This window comes from Trichechus manatus, unplaced genomic scaffold, assembly GCF_000243295.1.
Source record: "Trichechus manatus latirostris isolate Lorelei unplaced genomic scaffold, TriManLat1.0 scaffold00172, whole genome shotgun sequence".
In the NCBI taxonomy this organism is placed as follows: domain Eukaryota; kingdom Metazoa; phylum Chordata; class Mammalia; order Sirenia; family Trichechidae; genus Trichechus; species Trichechus manatus.
Window position 1 is genome coordinate 538,652 of NW_004444108.1, and position 19,100 is coordinate 557,751.

Sequence of the window (19,100 nt, forward strand, 5' to 3'; positions counted from 1 at the left end):
AAGGGTGCCAAGTCCGTTCAATGGGGGAACAAATAGTCTTTTCAACAAATAGTGCTGAACAACTGGATATCCAAGTTTCCTCAAGCTGCCAAAACAAATGACTACAAAATGGGCGGCTTAAAATAACAGAAATTTATTCTCTCACAGTTCCTGAGCCTCCAAGTCCAAAACTGAGTTGCTGGCAGAGCTATGCTCCTTCTGAAGGCTATTGTGAAGAATCTTTCCTTCTTCCTAGTTTCTGGTGGTTGCCGGCAATCATTGGCGTTCCTTGGCTTGTGGCAGCACCACTCCAGTCCCTACCTTCCTCTTCACATGGCGTCCTCCTCTCTGTGTGTCGTCTCCAAGTTTCTCTCTTTTTGTAAGGACCAGTCATTGAATTTAGGGCCCACCATAACCCAGTGTGACTTCATCTTAACTTGATTATATCTGCAAAGACCCTGTTTCTTAATATGGTCACATTCACAGGTTCTGGGGGGACATTATAGAATATTATTTGGCTATAAAATGTAATGATACATACTACAACAATGGCTGCACTTTGAAAACATGCTAAATAAGGGAAGCCAGACACAAAAGCCCGCTTATATGTCTGATGCCATTTAAATGAGATGTCCATAGAGACAGAAAGTAGATTAGTGGTTGTTAGGGCTCGGGGCAGGGAACATAAGGAATGACTGCTATGGGTGTGGGGCTTCTTTTAGGTGTGATGAAAATATTCTGAGATTAGATAGTGGTGATGGTTACACAAGCTTGTACATGTACTAAAAACCACTGAATTATATACTTTAAAATGGAGAATTTTATGGTATGTGAATTATGGTTTTTTTTTTTTTTTTTTAAAAAAAAGAACCTTAGGCAAATTTGAGGCCTTGGACTGCTGAAGGATGATGTTGTACCTGGGAAACTGACATTCACTGTATCTATTCTTAAAGGAAGTACTCTCTAATGGGCTGAGGTCATTTTGTACACTAGATTACATGCACCTGATGATCAGGCAGGTTCCCATAGCCACAGCGTCCAAAACACACAGATGGTACGGAATGGGGGTGAAGGTTAGAGGATACAAAAACCCCAGTGGGAACTCCTAGAGAATTTTGAGTATCTACAAAGCCCACATATCTGTCTGGGAGCATGCTGCTTTGTCTTCTATTTTGTATAACTATCTCCGTGATATTCCATATCCTTTACCGTTAAAGAAACTCTTCAAAAAAGTAAAAAAAAAAAAAAAAAGTGAATAGCCTAAATATCTCGAAACAACCCCGCTCCCAGTTTCATTAAATTTTCTCCTCTAAAAACAGCATTCTTAAAGGGAAAGAATATAATGGCCTAGGGAAGTGCTCAAAACATAGTCATCAGTCACTAAATGGTTATTATCAATAAACATTTAATTATGGCAGTTTGTTAATAGAAGTTGAACAAGCTAGTAGGTCCAGGGTTCTCTGGCAGGTTGAACTAAAGTGTGTGAGTCTGATTTTGGGTCCACTACCCTTGGGAATGGTGACCTTAATTTGAGTGGGCTTAAACTAAATGAGCCACATGGCCCTTGCTAATAAGGCCTAGCGCTAGGCTGCTTATGTATATTGTATTAGGAGTACACGCTGCCTAAGGAATAAATCTTTTTGTTAACTATTGCCATATATAGTGCTTTTTGGAGGCCTGGGAGTTGCTATAAAATGTTTATTGTTTCAAAGAGAAAAATAAAGATATTCTATTTAAGTTTCCCAGAACAAAGCCACCATAAGAAAATTTGTAACCAGCAATTTGTTTTTTTGATAATATTGCGTTTTAGGTGAAAGTTTACACAGCAAATTAGGTTCCCTTTTAACAATTTTTATACAAATTGTTCTGTGCCATTGGTTACAATTTTTACAGTGTGTCAGCATTCTCATTGTTTCTGTTCTGTTTCCATTGATCTAGCTTCCCTTCCCTTCCTTGCCTTCTCATCTTTGCTTTTGGGTAAATGTTGACTATTTGGTCTCGTATAGTTAATTATTTAAGGGAGCACATTACTCATGGGTGATATTGTTTATTTTATAAGCCAGGCTATTATTTGGCTGAAAGGCGACCTGCAGAAATAGCTTTAATTCCAAGTTTAAAGGTTATTTTAGGGTAGTAGTCTTGGGGGTTCCTCTAGTGTTAGGTGCCATCGAGTCAGTTGCAACTCATAGTGACCCTGTGTACAACAGAATGAAACACTGCCTGGTCCTGCGCCATCCTCACAATCCTTGCTATGTTTGAGCCCATTGTTGCAGCCTCTGTGTCAATCCATCGGTCCAGTAGGTCTGGCCTTTTTTAGGAATTTGAGTTTTGTTCTATGTTTTTCTCCCATTCTATCTGGGACCTTCTATTGTGTTCCTGGTCAGAACGGTCAGTAGTGGTAGCCGGGCACCATCTAGTTCTTCTGATCTCAAGTGGTTCATTTGGGCTGTTTGTCTCGTGGACTAGTTTCTTTTATGAGCGTTTGATTTTCTTCTTTCTCTTTTGCTCCATATGAGTAGAGACCAATAGTTGTGTCTTAGACGGCTGCTTGCAAGCTTTTAAGACCCCAGACACTACTCACCAAACTAAGATGTAGAATTTCATCTTTGTGAATTATGTTAGGCCAGTTGACTAAGTTTTCCCCTGATACTATGGTCTCAAGACTTTTAGTCAGATAAGTCAATCCCGCAAATTGTTTGGATATGTCTAGGAAGTCTCTGTGACCGTGCCCTCTATGTGGTTTGTTATATATGTGGATATATATGCAGCACGCACAAACATGTGTATACATATGCCTACAGATATACCTATACACACATACATTTACTAGCATATGCCTTTGTATACATATATATGCATCCATATCTGCCTACGCAACTACATACATATTTTTTCGTTGTTTTTACTGTTGTTGCAAAATTGTATATGTTATAGCATTTATTAAAATTGTCCCTTTTTCTCATGTATTTCTTAGTGTCTTTATTTACCTTGGTCAAGTTGTGCTGATTTCACCCATATTTGTTCTTGCCTTTCCCATCACCAGAAGTAACAAGTGTCTACTATCTAGAAAGTGATTCCCCCTCCCTCTCACTCCCTTCCCAGGTAACCATCAAAGAATTTTGCTTTGTATGTGTATTTATATTCTTGACTTTTTATAATAGTGAGACATACAATATTTGTCTTTTCATGGTTAACTTATTTCGCTCAGCATAATGCCCTCTAGATTAATCCATGTTATGTTTCACAGACTACTCATTTTTCTTTATAGTTGTGTAGTATTCCATTGTATGTATGTACCACAATTTCTTTATCCATTCGCCATTGATACATACTTAGGTTATTTCCATCTTTTTGTTATCATGAACAGTGTTGCAGTGAACATAGGTGTCCGTATGTCTATTTGTATCACTGCTCTTATATCTCTAGAATATATAGGAGTAAGATTGCTGGATCATGTGGTATTTCTATTTCTAGCTTTCTGAGGAAGTGCCATACTGTTTTCCATAGTGGTTGTACCATTTTACAGTCCTACCAGCAGTGTATAAGAGTTCCAGTCCCCTCACAGCCTCACTAGCATTTGTTTCCTGTTGTTTCAATCATTGCCATTTTTGCAGGGACAAGATGGTATCTCATTATAGTTTTGATTTGCATCTCTCTAACTGCTAATGATTGTGAGCATCTTTTCATGTATTTGTTGGCTGCCTGAATGTCCTCTTTGGTGAAGCGTCTGTTCATGTCATTTGTACATTTTTTGATTGGATTGTTTGTCTTTTTGTTGTTGAGTTATTGAAGTTTTCTATATATGTTAGAGATTAGACTCTTATTAGATGTCTTTGCCAAAGATTTTTCTCCCAGTCTGTAGGTTTTCTTTTTACTCTCTTGGTAAAGTCTTTTGATGAGTATAAGTATTTAATTTTTAGGAGATCCCAGTTACCTAATTTATCTTCTGTCATTCGTGTATTTTTAGTTTTGTTTAATAGGCTATTTATGCCAGAAATTAAGTCCCCTAGTTTTGACCCTATGTTATCTTCCAGGAACTTTATAGTTTTAGCTTTAACATTGAGGTCTTTAATCCATTTTGAGTTAGTTTTTGTGCTTGGTGTGAGGTATAGATCCTGATTCATTTTTATGCATATGGATATCCAGTTTTGCCAGCACCATTTGTTAAAGAGACTATTTCTTCCCCATTGAATGGACTTTGACCCTTTGTCGAAGCTCAGTTACCCATAGATGGATAGATTTACTTCTTTGTTCTCAATTCTGTTCCATTGGTCTATGTGTCTGTCATTGAACCAGTTCCAGGCTGTTTTGATTACTGTGGCTGTATAATAAGTTTTGAGGTTGGGAAGTGTGGGTCCTCCGACTTTGTTCTCCTTTGATGTTGCTTTAGCTATTCGAGGCCTCCTTCCTTTCCATATAAAGTTGGAGATTAGTTTTTCCATTTCATTAAAGAATGTTTTTGGGATGTGAATCAGGATTTAACCTACAATTTCTTAAAATGACTAACTTGATATTGAAAAAGCTGAAGTGTTATGAATATGCAAGTAACCCCATCCATCAATATTGTTTTTCCCAGTCAAATATTGTTGCCATAAACATTTAAAGTTTTTATATTTTAATGGTTTCACAATGTATTGCCATTTACTTGCCTGATCTACTTTTAATTTATTTTAGTCTTTGTTTTCTTAATGATTTTGACTACCAAAATGGGGGGGTGGGGAACAAGTAGATTAAAAAGGGTTTTTAAAATACAGTAGGGAACAGATGTAAATTCTTTGAAGTAACCACTTCATCCAGTCCCTGAAATAGTATCCTAAAAATACAGTTGGCCTACATTCTGACTTAGGAAAGAATATAACTTTTGTTCCTCTTGTTATAAACTGTATAAAGCATTAAGCATTAGTATGCCAGAAGAAGTGCTTCAACTTACTCTTTTCCTGAAGGAGGTTGTTAATTTTTTTTTAACCCCTGTTGGTGTTAAAAAGGAGCCCTGGTGGCACAGTGGTTAAGAGCTCTGCTGCTAACCAAAAGGTTGGCAGTGTGAATCTACCAGTCACTCCTTGGAAAACCCATGGGGCAGTTCTACTCTGTCCTGTAGAGTTGCTGTGGGTTGGAATCAACTCGATGGCAACAGGTTTGATTTTTGGTTGTAAAAAATGGTGGGAGTGGCAGGGAGGATAGAAAATTGTGTTTTTTTATAAGGGGAGGATGTGGTAATTCCAGCAGTATTGCAAAGAAATTTAATTTGTGACAAATTAAAGTTGAAGAGTGAAAACCTCTGTTAATAGGGGACTGGTTAAAAAAATTGAAGTACATGTAGACTGTGACATACTATACAATTGTTTAAAAAGTGCTGGTATGTACAGATACAAAATGAGAGACAAAAATCTGTTAACTATTAAGAAAAGCAAAGTGCCAGATGTGATTAGGATGCTTTCTTTCATGTGAAAAAGAAGAAGGTAAAACCATATATTCATACTTGCTCTATATGCATAAAACTCTAGATTGATACATAAGAAACTAAAAAAAGATGATTATTTGTGAGAAGAGCCTTGGTGGTGGGAAACTGAATAGATGGGGGAAAAAGGGTGGGAGGAAAACTTTTTAATGAATCCCATATTTTATGTGTGTGTGTATGTATGTAAGAAATAAATTATACATATGTAAATATGTATGTACATTTATATGTGCAAGTTATATATGTATATATAATAAATATATGTATTATATGTAATAGGGGCCCTGGTGGTGCAGTGGTTAAGAGTTCGGCTGCTAACGAAAAGGTTAGCAGTTGGAATGTACCAGCCACTCCTTGGAAACCCTGTGGGGTTTCTGCTCTGTCCTGTAGGGTCACTGTGAGTCAGAATTGACTCCAGGGCAATAGGTTTTATTATATGTAATTACATAATGTAATATGTGGATAAGAAATAAACTATATATAAATATACACGTGCATGTGGGGGTGTGTGTGTGTGTGTGTGTGTGTATAATGTTCCTTAGACTAATATATTACCTATTCAAAAAATTGAATTAACTCAAGAGTGAGAGGTAGCAGAATACAGTGTTATAAATGCAGTTTCTTTAGTGAATCCTGGCTTTGCCACTTACTGCTTGTGTGAGACCTTGGTCAAGTTCCTTAGTTTACTCATCTATAAAGTTAATTTGTAAAGCATTTAAAACAATATCTGTTGTTATTAGTAGTAGGAGTATTAAAGACCAGTAATTCTCATATTGACTCTCAAGTGTCTAATTTTTTAAAAATCATTAGAAACACCTAATGCTCTCTTTTGTCTTTATAATGTTCTAACTGAACCAAAAACCAAAACCCATTGCCCAAGTCGATTCCGACTCATGGCAACTCCACGTGTTTTAACTGTTTTAACTGAAGTGGCTGATAAATGCACGTAGAGTTTGGGTGTCCTTGTCTCTCTTAGTCATTAAGAGCTTGTCCTCTGAAGTAGGCAGACTTAGGTTCAAATTCCCCACCCTATGACTTCTCAGTTCTTTGTTAGGTGCTGTTAGGGACGCAGAGATGTTTGAGTTGAATAGATTGCCTTGATGGAGATAGACACTGTCCTGAAGTGTTCATCGAAGATACTGTATTCCAAAAGACCAGGAAGGGAGCTCATTAAGTCATTCTTTCATTTTTGTATTAATGTGTCTGGTGTAACTCTGTGTTCAGGCTGATCCTGTCTTATGTCAGCTGTTACTGGAACAGTCTGGAGAGCCACAGTCTGAAGTGGGCTCGTGGGGTTCTGCACCTTGGTCTGGAACTATCTAGGACAAGTTCTGGATGAAAACCAAACATCTGGCTTCATTCTACAGTCAATTAATGATCCTCTGAACTGAGGATGATTTGTCCAGATTATCCTATGAGGTTTGGGTTAATATGGGAGGTGGGAGTCTGTAGTAAAAGCTGTTTCTTTGCTTTTTATTCCTTGTTGTCCTGTGGGTCTACTACTGTGGACAACATACAGTAAATTAGAAGTTGGCCAATGTGACCCATTCACCATCTACGCCTGTCCTACGAGCAGGTTTCAGTAGTGGGGATGACTACTCTGATCTCTGTGAAGACCGGACAAGACACACACATGTAAGGTATCTGACTATGCTTAGGGACAAGGCATGTCTGATGGAAATAAGGGATAAAACTGGCTCTATTAACTTGATGGAAAAATAAGATTATGCCCTAATTGCCATAATATGATTAATTAGACTCATTTTAGGGGAAGTTGAGGTACAGTGGTGAAGTAGTTTAGCCTAGCAAATCCAGCTAATTAGTGAAGGACAGGGCCATGATTTGAACTGGGACCTCAGGCCTCTCCTATTCCATCTGTACTCCTTTTAAAGTGGCACTTTCATCAATGGATCTATGGAGTCTGATTAAAATGTCTGAGTTTTCTTTTTTAAAAAATAGTTTAAAATAGTGGGAAAGCATTACCTCAGAAAAAGTAATTTTATGTGCTATGGAATCCACCAGCTGCTCCTTGGAAGCCCTGTGGGGCAGTTTTGCTCTGTCCTATAGGGTCACGATGAGTTAGAATTGACTCGACGGCAACGGTTTTGGTTTTTTTTTTTTAAGCTTTTATTTTTAATTAATTTTTTAATTTTGAAAGTTATAAAAATGTGATTGATGATGTGGCACCCTTACATCCACACTTTTCCAGACTATCCAAAAACAGTAGAAACTGAGAGGTTTTGTAGTCTGAAGCTTTTTACTGAACAGGATCTTATATTTGGGTGTGAGTGTGATGGGGGTGGGCAGCTATTCGTTTAATCTATAACAACAAAAATCCCAGTGTCCCTTGGAGTGGTCAAAAAGGTAAGACTTACATATGCCCTGAAAATTGGTAAGTGTTTTTAAAATTTAAATTGTGTAGAAAGTTCCAGGGAATGGAGGATGCCGAGTATGCCTTAAGGCAGTGTACATTGAGGACAGAGGCTTTGTCATTGACCAGGTTTGAATTGTGGCTTTGTTATTAGGTGCCATTGAGTTCATTTTGACTCATAGTTAACCCTATATAACAGAGTAGAACTGCTGCATAGGGTTTTTTGTTTTTGAACATTTTACTGTGGTTTAGGTGGCAGTTTACAGAGCAAATTAGTTTCCCATTTCACAGTTTATACACAGCTTGTGTAGTGACATTGGTTGCAATCCCCTCAATGTGTCAGCACTCTCCCCTCTTCCTCCCCGGCTTTCCGTTTCCATTCGCCCAGCTTTCCTGCCCCTTCCTGCCTTCTGAACTTTGCTTTTGGGCAAATGCTGCCTTTTGGTCTCTTACGGTTGATTGTTCTGAGGTGCACCTTCCTCACGGATGTTATTGTTCGCTTTATAGGCCTGTCTGTTGTTTGGCTGAGAGGTGATTTCCGGGAGTGGGTTTAGTTCCAAGTTTGAAGGGTATCTAAGGGCCATAGTCTTGGGGGTTCCACCAGTATCTATCAGACCCATAAATCTGATCTTTGTTATGAATTTGAATTTTGTTGTACATTTTTCTCCCACTCTGTCTAGGACTTTCTGTTTTGATCCCAGTCAGAGCAGTCAGTAGTGGTAGCCAGGCACCGTGTAATTCTTGTGGTCTCAGGCTAGTGGAGGCTGTGGTTCATGTGATCCGTTAGTCTTTTGGACTAATTGTTGCCTTCAGTCTTTGGTTTTCTTCATTCTTCTTTGGTCTGGACAGGAAGCGGCCAGTAGTTCTGTCTTAGATGGCCGCTTGCAAGCTTTTAAGACCTCAGGTGCTACTCATCAAGGTAGGATGTAGAATATTGTCCTTATGGACTGTTTTATGCCAGTTGACCTAGATGTTTCCTGAGACTGTGGTCCTAACCCTCAAGTCCAGTGCTTTAGTTCCCCGAGGTGTTTGATTGTGACTAAGAAGTTTCCATGACTGTGCCTCCTGTGTGCTCTATTATATACGTGGATATATTTGCAGTATATAAAAATATGTATGTAGAAATGTCCACTGCCAAACCTATATATGCTCATGGGTGTACAAACCTATATATGCTTGTGGGTGTACTCCCATGCACCATCGCACATCTGTTCAGCTTACATATCTGCCTATGTATCTTCTTGTAAATTATTGTCTGTTATTACTTTTGTTGCAGGATTGTATATATAAAAGTGTTTATTGTTGTTGCCTATTACTCTTGGGTATCTCTCAGTGTCTTCCTTTGCCTTGTTCATGGTGCACTAACTTACCCCATATTGTGTATTGTCTTTCCCTTCACCAACATTAATACATGTCTACTATCTAGTTAGTGATTTTCCCTCCCTCACCCTCCCATCCCTGGTAACCATCAAAGAATGTTTCTTTCTGTGTCTAAACCTTTTCTTGATTTTTTTATAATAGTGGTCTCATGCAATATTTGTCCTTTTGTGATTGACTTATTTCACTCAGCACAATGTCCTCCAGGTTCATCCATGTTGTGAGATGTTTCGTGGATTCATCGTTATTCTTTAACATTGCATAGTATTCTGTTGTGTCTATGTACTACAGTTTGTTTATCCATTCATCCACCCATGGGCACTTAGGTTGTTTCCATATTTTTTCTATTGTGAATAATGTTGGAATGAACATGGGTGTACATATGTCTATTCATGTCACGACCCTTATTTCTCTAGGATGTATACCCGTAAGGTTTTTTTGGCTATAATCTTTATGGGAGCAGATTGCCAGGTCTTTCTCTCGTGGAGCCACTGGGTGGGTTTTAACTGCCAACCTTTCAGTTAGCAGCTGAGTGCTTAATCATTTCGCTACCTGATGTATTGCCATCGAGTCGGTTCCAACTCATAATGACTCTATAGGACCGAGCAGAACTGCCCTGTAGGGTTTTATAGAAAAGCTATAAATCTGGCTATTTTCACATTGGTATTTTAAAAATCACTAGTAGAACTGTAATCTGTACAGAAGCAGACTACCATGTCTTTCTCCCACAGAGCGGTTGATGGGTTCAAACCACCATCCTTTCGGTTAGCAGTGCTTAACCACTGTACCATCAGGGCTCCTATCATGCCGCCAGGACTCCTAAAGGTACTGCAGTTTCCACCAAGACTTGACCTCGAATTACTGGATTCAGAGTCCAGAGTGCTAACCATTGTACCATGGAACTCCATTGTCTAACTACTTGGCCTCACACAAAGCCTCACTTTTCTAACTGTGTCACCATAGTATCTACATGCTGAGGCTGTTACTAATAAATGAGAGGGCTTGTATGTAAGGAGCCTTGCCCAGCGCCTCCTGCCTGAGCAGGCTGGCTTCTCCCTGTGTCTTCATGCTCTGTTTCAGGCAGGAGACGCTCAGACCAAGGCTGCTGAACCTTTGTACAACATTTGGCATCAAGGCCTGAGCAAAGCTGCTTTTTGAAAAGATACTTTTGATGATGCTCTACGAGTAAAGTTTTGGAAGCAAAGAAGGACTTATTACTCTTTTTAATAGTGGGATGCTCCTAGTTTGCCAAAATAGGTGTGAAAGTAATGAACGTTGAATAGAAAAAAATGACAGTTCTACTAGTGATTTTTAAAATACCAGTGTGAAAATAGCCAGATTTATAGCTTTTCTATAAAACTGGCTAAGGATTACCTGCAGAGTTAAAGCTGAGAACAAAATGCTTGTATATGTATATATATATATATGTATATATATATATATTTTTTTTTACTTTTTAAATGTTTTCAGTTGCTTTGGAGTCAACTCTGACTCATGGTGACCCCATGTGTGTCAGAGTAGAACTGTGCTCCACAGGGTTTTCCATGGCTGATTTTTTTGGAAGTAGATCACCAGGCCTTTCTTTCTTCTGAGGCACCTTTGGGTGGGCCGGAACGTCCAGCTTTTCAGTTAGCAGCTGAGCATGTTAACTGTTCGTACCACCCAGGGACTCCATTTAAATGTTACTTGCCACCATTCTTTACTGATACATGTGGAAGTAGATACTGGGGTGTGTGTGTGTGTGTGTGTTTGTGCGTGTGTGCATGCGTGTGCATGCGTGCGCGTGTGTGCGCACTTCTCTCCTCCCTCGCCTTCCCACTGTGACTTCTTTTTCATAAACACTTGGCCAAGAGAAAGTAAAACTAGATAGCTGAGACTTCCCTGTAAGTTATATTTTATTTGAAACATGTTGGCATTAAATTCATAGTTATTTATCAGCAGGAATTTGATTTTTTTAAAAATATATTTGAATAGAGATCAAAGTTTATTAGTGGTTACCATGGGTGGGCAGGAGGGAGGTAGGAAGAAAGACACAGCACTTTAGGGACACTGAGGTTTTGTTAAGGGTGATGGAAAAATTGAGGACCGGTTAATGGTGATGGCTGAACAACATGATGAATATATTTAATGTCACTGAACTGTACATGTGAAGATTGTTGAAATGGCAGCTGTTTTGTTATCTAAATATCTACCACTATTAAAAAATGGTTAAAAATATATTTGAAAGAATTATTTTTGTTTATTATTGCTTAAACTATGAAAACTCTTTATTATTTAGTTTCCTAAAACTGGAAGAAGAAATACAGAACTTGTGCATTTCAAAATTCAGTTGCAAGTAAACAGGTTTTAAGCCTGTATATATACTGTTCACTTAGATTTACATTTTCTGATGTAAAACCAGCTTTGTTTAGTACTCATGATCCTGGCTTTTATTTTGGAAGATGGGAGAATAGAGGATTAAGGCAGATTAGAGTGTTGGGATAATGTTTGACTCCTTGTGTTCTGTACGCTCACAAATAAAATTCCTTCCAAATCTGAATGTCACTATGGTGATATTAGCAAAAGTTTGATTTTGTGGTCAGTATAGAGCCTAGCACAGTGCCTTTTGGGTAATAGATGGATCTGTTATTTTCTGAATCAATACATTGTGCCAGTATTGACATAACGTGGATATGTAAGGGTTTCTGGTGATGCAGAATTGCGTCTGCCTGTCACAATTTGACCCAGATAATTGGTGTCTGGGGAAAACATCTGTCTCTTTCACCATGCTCCAAATAGACACGATTACACCCGAGAGACTGTAGAATCTGCTGAAAGGAGCACCGTTCTGGGGTTTAATTAAAAATAAAAGCAACATTATTTTAGCTACCATTTATTGAATCAGTCTTGTGTCCCAGGCACCATGCAAGGTGCATTATTACATTATCCCTAATGCATTTAAATGGAAGTTATTTCTGGAGTATTGCCACTTGCAGTGTGGGTGGGTGATCTTAAGTAGAGCACTTGGATTCTCTGGACTGAGATGCCTACCACTTTAAAACAGGGATGGTCTTCCCCTCATGTTTGAAAGAAGAGCTCTAAGCTCTGCAAGATTAAAGGTGTTGTTTGTATGGTAACCATACATTATTAACATTCTAAAGTCTAGAAGCACAGATTCGGCTTCTATTTTGGTCCCAGGAGTGGTTGTCTTTTAATGGCAGTGTGTTCTTTTCATATATCAAATGCACAAAGCAATTGAGGATACCTTGTAGTCATGACATACTACTCGTTTTATTTTAATGCTGAAATTTGAGAGATTGAGAATATGTTTGTTTTTGATGGGGGTGGTGGGGGCGTGGTAGATATTTTTTCGCCTGGGAAATGACGTACAAGGTTTTATTAAGAGTTGCTACTTGTTGGGTGTGTGTATGGGGGAGCAGGAGTAGGAAGAATCTTAGGAATTTTTCCTTATATGTTTTTCTTCTGTTGATTTCTAGTCTTTATAACCTGGCTTCACTGGAACTGAGAGAGAATCTTCTTACATATCTTCCTGAGTGAGTCTTTGGGGAAAATAAGAGGGGATTTCGTCTTGAGTGAATTTCTTCAAGCATTTAAAAAAAAAAGGTCTAGCGTTCTGTCATAAAAAGATTCTGTGTTATTTGGAAAGTTTGGAAGATGTAAATCTTCCCATAGTAGTCCTTTCTATACAATAGTTTACTTCCATAAAATTCAAAAGAACCTTATTTTTGAAAACTAAGTGAGGAATACCATATATTTCTACATTTCTAAATTCTCTCTAAGTATACTGCTTGATTGACCTCCCCATTTTCTTTCCTTTTTTAAATAGCTCTCTTACCCAGCTACGGAGACTAGAAGAACTTGATTTAGGAAACAATGAAATATATAATTTGGTAAGTCTGTATAGAAGGGTGATTTGAATTTAACTTGTCCTTAACTATGATCACAAAACATTTTAGGGAGGTCTATGGGGATGCTTATAAACCAGTATGTCCACAGGTATGATTTGGAAATGTTAAAGAATGTGCTGCATTTCACACAGGCTAAGAATTGTGATTTGGGGTAGAGGGCATTGTTGATCAGGACTAGGGGTGGCAGGTGTAGGTAGAAACAAGAACTGGCATTCTTGGGGAAAGTAGGAGATAGTTTGCAGAAGGGAAGTTTGATATTGGAGAAGGACCAACAACCTTCTGCTACAGTATCCAATTATTAACTGGTGAATTAGGATTCTGTCTTTCTTAATGGAAGACTGAAAATTAGATCTTTGTTACCCTAACGTTATTTTTACTGTTTTAGCCAGAATCAATTGGAGCTCTTGTACATCTAAAGGATCTCTGGTTGGATGGAAATCAACTGTCAGAATTACCTCAGGTAAATGGTAATTTCATGTCTTTCCCAAAACATAAAACAGCAACAACAATAAACCTCATGTATTCCTTGCTGCTACATGAGTTTAATAGAACTGATCTTGAAAACCAAAAACGTTAATTGAGAAAACACAATTGGAAAAATATGTTAAGCATTCATCTTTCTACATTGCCATAGAAAAATCGAAAACTTAAGCCCGCCATTCCTAAGACAGCAAGTATATCCTTTGATTTGTGAAGTCTGTATTTTGCCACCCATATAGCTTACCTCAAGCCCAGCAGACGTATAAAGTACCAGGATCCAGTATTCTGACAGTATACATTTCTGTCACCCTTTGTGATGTGCCAGGTGCTTTGGGATAATTTTAGCTACATTTTGCCCTATAAAAGTTAATGTGAGAACAATGTTAAAAGCTTTTCTTTTATTTATTTATTTTTCAAATACCACTTTATGGTTTAGCTGGCATGTCATAGTGTTCGGGTTTTTCCTCCTGTCACCGAGTGTGGGAACAGTGTTCCAAATGGAGTCTTGTACAGATGAGTGCACAGTCACGTTGTGGAATCCTGGTAAACGAGGCCGCTTTCTTTCTGGTAACCAGGGAGAGAAATCCTAAAAACAAAACAGAATCCCAAAATGAACATTTCTGTATTCCATGGTCCCCTGTTATTTTGTTTTACTCTAACTTTTACTGAATTTTATTCTTTGGTATATCTTACAGCCAGTCTTTAAAGTCAGCATACATTTCATGCTGTAGGTATTTATATTTTAAAGTGACTAAGATGCTGTCTCCGCCCACTGTGTGAACCAGCCATGATGGGCCTGTGCACTGTAGGTGGGGAATGCCATATCAACGCAGGGAAGTGTAACATTAGAAGAAAGTACTTCAGTAGAATTTTAATTATAGTTATAGCACTGAGGTTACTATGAAATTATTAGTACTACCAGAACTAAGGAACTAATCTGAGTCTATTTCTGAGGTTATAGCTGCACTTAAGAAGTCCCTAGGTAGCACAAATGGTTATGTGCTTGACTACTAACCAAAAGGTTGGAGGTTTAAATCCACCCAGAGTCACATTGGAATAAAGGCCTGATGATCTGCTTCCAAAAGGCACAGTGCTGAAGACCCTATGGAGCAGTTCTACTCTGACACACATGGGGTTGCCATGAGTCAGAATCGACTCGATGGCAACTAGTTTGGTTTTTTTGGTTTTGACTGCACTTGGGAAAAGGAGATCAGCAAGGGCTGTGGGTGTGGGTTTGATGAATACTTAGATTTCTGTAAGTAAATGTATGGGAAATCCTGATGGAGAGAATCCTAGTTACTTTAGAGGTCAAACACGAGGATAAAAAATACCGTGAAGCTCTCAGGAGAGTAGTAAAACCCCAGCTTTGGGACATGAAGGAGGGAGAGGATATGTATCTACAGATGGTGGGCAAATGACTATGTGCAGAATGCCACATCCTAAAACACAGACAGTAAAGCTCCAAGGATCATGTTATAAATGGTTATTTAAAAATCTCATTTACCTGAAAGGGGTCTCCCTGTAGTATAAACTTATATTAAAGTAGGACTAAACAAACCAGAAACTCTAAAGTGATCAGAATAATTTCCCTGTCCTCCAATTGGTGTGATAGGTAAAGACACTGTTAGAGTGAATTAATGAAAAGTAGAACAACTTCATGGGTCAGTCCTGAAATGTAATCTGGTTTCCTATAGACAGGACATACCAGGCTGAGATCATAGAGTAAATATTAGGTAGGAGATAGGCTGGAAAGAATAGGTCAGACCAAATTATGTTGTTACTGTAAGGTGCCGTTGAGTCGGTTCCGACTCATAGCAACCCTGTGTACAACAGAATGAAACACTGCCCGATTCTGCACCATCCTAACAGTCATCATTATACTTGAGCCCATTGTTGCAGCCACTATGATAGTCCATCTTGTTGTGGGTCTTCCTCTTTTACGCTGACCCTCTACCAAGAATGCTGTCTTTCTCCAGGGACTGGATCCCTCCTTATAACATGTCCAAAGTATGTGAGATGAAGTCTCGCCATCCTCCCTTCTAAGAAGCATTCTGGCTGTACTTCTTGCAAGACAGATTTGTTCATTCTTCTGGCAGTCTGTGGTATATTCAGTAATCTTTGCCAATACCATAATTAAAAGGCATCAATTCCTTTTCAGTCTTCCTTATTCATTGTCCACCTTTCACATGCATATAACATGATTGAAAATACCATGGCTTAGGTCAGGTGCACCTTAGTCCTCAAAGTAACATCTTTGCGTTTTAACACTTTAAAGAGATCTTTTGCAGTAGATTTGCCCAGTGCAATAGGTCATTTGATTTCTTGACTGCTGCTTCCATGGGTGTTGATTTGGATCCAAGTAAAATAAAATCCTTGATAACTTCAAATTATGGAAAACCTTAAGTATAATTCGAGGAATTTGTAATCATGTAGATGTCAGGGAGTCCCAGATGTGTTTTGAGTAGAGAAATGGTATGATTATACGTGTCTTTAGAGGGACATTAGGAAGTACAGTTTTTACAGTAGACTTGAGGAGAGAGGGTCAAGACCCAGAGTCCAAGAGGCTGAGCTAACTAACAGTCCTGATAAGAGGATAATGAGAGTAGGAATTTAAATAGGGCAATGGGAATGGAAGGGTGGGGGCAAATACAAGAGATATCTGTAAAAAATATGCATTTTGTGATTGGAAGGTAAGATAACTCTTGAATGTTAAACTCACTGAGGTATTTTCCCTAGCTTGGATAGACTGTTTTCTTAATAAGCAGCATGTTTGTCTTTTCTGTTGATATTAAAGATATCGATGGGTATCTGTATGCGCAAGTTTTGCCAAGGAACAATTGCATTGATGTTTGTGGTAACAAATACTAGCTTGTCACAAGAGAAATATAAAGTAAGTGGTGGTTTCTTACCAGAGAAAATCCCAGGCTGCTTACTAGTGATTGATTCCAAACTTGGAGAACTGGATTCTAGCCTCCTTTTTCCCTAATTGTGTGATCTTGAAGTCATTTGTTCTCACTTGGCACCAGACTCCTTGTCTATCATATGAAAATGATTCCTTGCCTCCCTGAAGGTGGAGGGCTTGGCATCCCACCCAGCTCCGTGTCTGTGATTCATGCAGCTTCCCAGTTCCATTGGAACGGGGTCTGTGAATTTACACCAGCTTTCACGTTTAGATATGCACTGAAGAATACATTCTTGGGACTACTTTGGGATTTGGTTGTAAAAAATCCCTGTAACAAACTCCTCTGTACTATGCCGGGTTGAAACACGAGTCTCCTTTTCTATACCATTGATGTAGGAAATAGGAAATCTGAAGAACCTACTGTGCTTGGATGTCTCAGAAAACAGGTTGGAAAGACTTCCTGAAGAAATCAGTGGCCTGACTTCATTAACAGATTTAGTCATTTCCCAGAACTTGTTAGAAACAATTCCTGATGGCATCGGTAAGTATTGAAAATAAGTAACTCCTTAAAGACACTGGTAGCTGTCTTGAGCATCTAGAGCACACTCTGATCCTTTCATCACCACCCCCAGGTGCTGGGGAGGTCACTCCTTAAAGTCGTCTTGTTGTTTGTTTGCTTTTAAAGAAGGAAAGCAAAGAATAATAAAATTTAAGTTTCTCTGAATGCAGGTTTTCCTGTTGTCCTGGTTAGGTAGCAGTTACAAGAATTATTAAGTGTTGACTCATATCGCCTTCATCCGTATCTTGTCTCAATGATTTCAGCAGAGGTTAAGCCCAAATAATAGAATGTGTTTAAAGCATATGAGCAATCACTAAGAAGTTTCTCATTCACTATCCTAAGTAGTTTATGAGAAAAAAACTTTGACTTATTGCATGACCTAACGAAGGGGCAGAAACCCTGGTGGTGCAGTGGTTAAGAGCTACGGCTGCTAACCAAAAAGTCGGCAGTTTGAATCCACGAGGCACTCCTTGGAAACCCTATGGGGCAGTTCTACTCTGTCCTGTAGGGTCGCTATGAGTCGGAATTGACTTGATGGCAACGAGTTTGGGTTTTTTTTGGTAAGGATGGGGCTGTTAAAGGAAACGTGTTGTGCTTGAATTGAGCCTTTTCCAGTACAATGAGGACAGCCCTTTACTTTATGCTATTTCCTTTAAAAATATCAGTCCAGATCATTTCCTTTACCATAAAGGAACTCAGTCCAGTATGAGAAAATAAACAAAAGAGGGATAAACAGACATGGACTGGAAGTTTCACCTTAGCAAACCACTTGGAAATTGTAAGAAACTATCTTTAACCCTATAGTTGTTATAAGATTGCTGTCTTTGACATTCATTTATCTTTTATTCAAAACATTAGAGGAAGTGTTTAAAAGATTTTCAGTAGCTGGAAAAGCTGTATGACAGAGGACCACTTCTTTTCTAGTATCTCGTTGAGATAAAAGTGATAACTGATAATAGCAACTCAGTGGGAATATAGACATTGTGTTTTTGTTAAGACCAGTTGCAAAATTGATGGGGACTTTGACTCTGTGTAGAAATGTTCAGTGAGAATCAAAGGTGGCATCTGAAAGCAGATATAGGAACTGGGGATATTTTGCTTGGACTAGGAAGAGGTAGGAGTTATGAGATGGTTGACTTTGAAGCACTTGAAGGGCAGTGGTTAAGCGCTCGACTGCTAACCAAATGATCAGCAGTTCAAATCCACCAGCCGCTCCATGGGAGAAAGATGTGGCAATCTGCTTCAGCAAAGATTTACAGCCTTGGAAATGCTACGGTCTAGTTCTACTCTATCTTGTAGGGTTGCTATGGGTCAGAATCAAGTTGACGGCACACAGCAACAACAGCAACGTAGTACAAATTGGTCCCTGGGTAGTACAAACAGTTTGCACTAAACTAACCTAAAGCTTGATGGTTGAAACCCATCCAACAACTCTGCAGAATAGAGACCTGGCAATTTGCCCCCATAAAGATTACGGCCAGAATACCCTATGGAGCAGTTCTACTCTGTAATACATGGGGTCACCATGAGTTGGAATCTACTCAAAGGCAACAGGTTTGGTGGTTTGGTATAATACAAATTGGTGGAAAAAAAGAAAGGATTGTGAATTTCAATTTAAGAAAGAACTTAAAAAACAAACAAAAAAAAACTTGTTACAAATTAGATTCAGCTGCTTAGTGAAGACAGACGTACCTGTAGGTACAAGTATTCAAGGAAAGGCTGGAAGACTTCTTGCCAGTGATAGGAAGACCCATCCTCTTTTGAGGTGAGATGTTTCAACTCTGAGTGCTAATGTGTCTCCTGAGAGTGAGGGCAAGTGAAAACCCTTGGGGACAGGTTATTGGTTATGCTAAATAGAATTTAAGTAACGTTTATTTCTTCTACCTCGCCCTGCGGCTGCACAGCAGGCAAGATAATTCTTTCAGCGGAACATGTCCGTTTCTCCAGCTTTATGTCCCTGTTCAGTTAGAGACTGTTTTCTGACTTTATTGGAGAAAGCATCCTCATACCAGCAGCTGCTCTCAGGGGATAATGAAAGACACCTGCTCTCTGTAAGTTAGTCCTCT

The 19,100-nt window shown here is 38.7% G+C and overlaps 1 protein-coding gene across 3 annotated transcripts in view; it reads left to right on the top strand.

The window, feature by feature from the left end:
• LRRC1 (leucine rich repeat containing 1) overlaps positions 1-19,100 on the top strand; it is a 156,092-nt gene that overhangs the window by 112,652 nt on the left and 24,340 nt on the right. For all 3 annotated transcript variants that reach the window (XM_004386817.2, XM_023741111.1, XM_023741112.1), the window contains 4 exons: positions 12,662-12,718; positions 13,012-13,075; positions 13,479-13,553; positions 16,872-17,016. In XM_004386817.2, the coding sequence (XP_004386874.1) occupies positions 12,662-12,718; positions 13,012-13,075; positions 13,479-13,553; positions 16,872-17,016 (341 nt within the window). The remainder of the gene's footprint in view (positions 1-12,661; positions 12,719-13,011; positions 13,076-13,478; positions 13,554-16,871; positions 17,017-19,100) is intronic.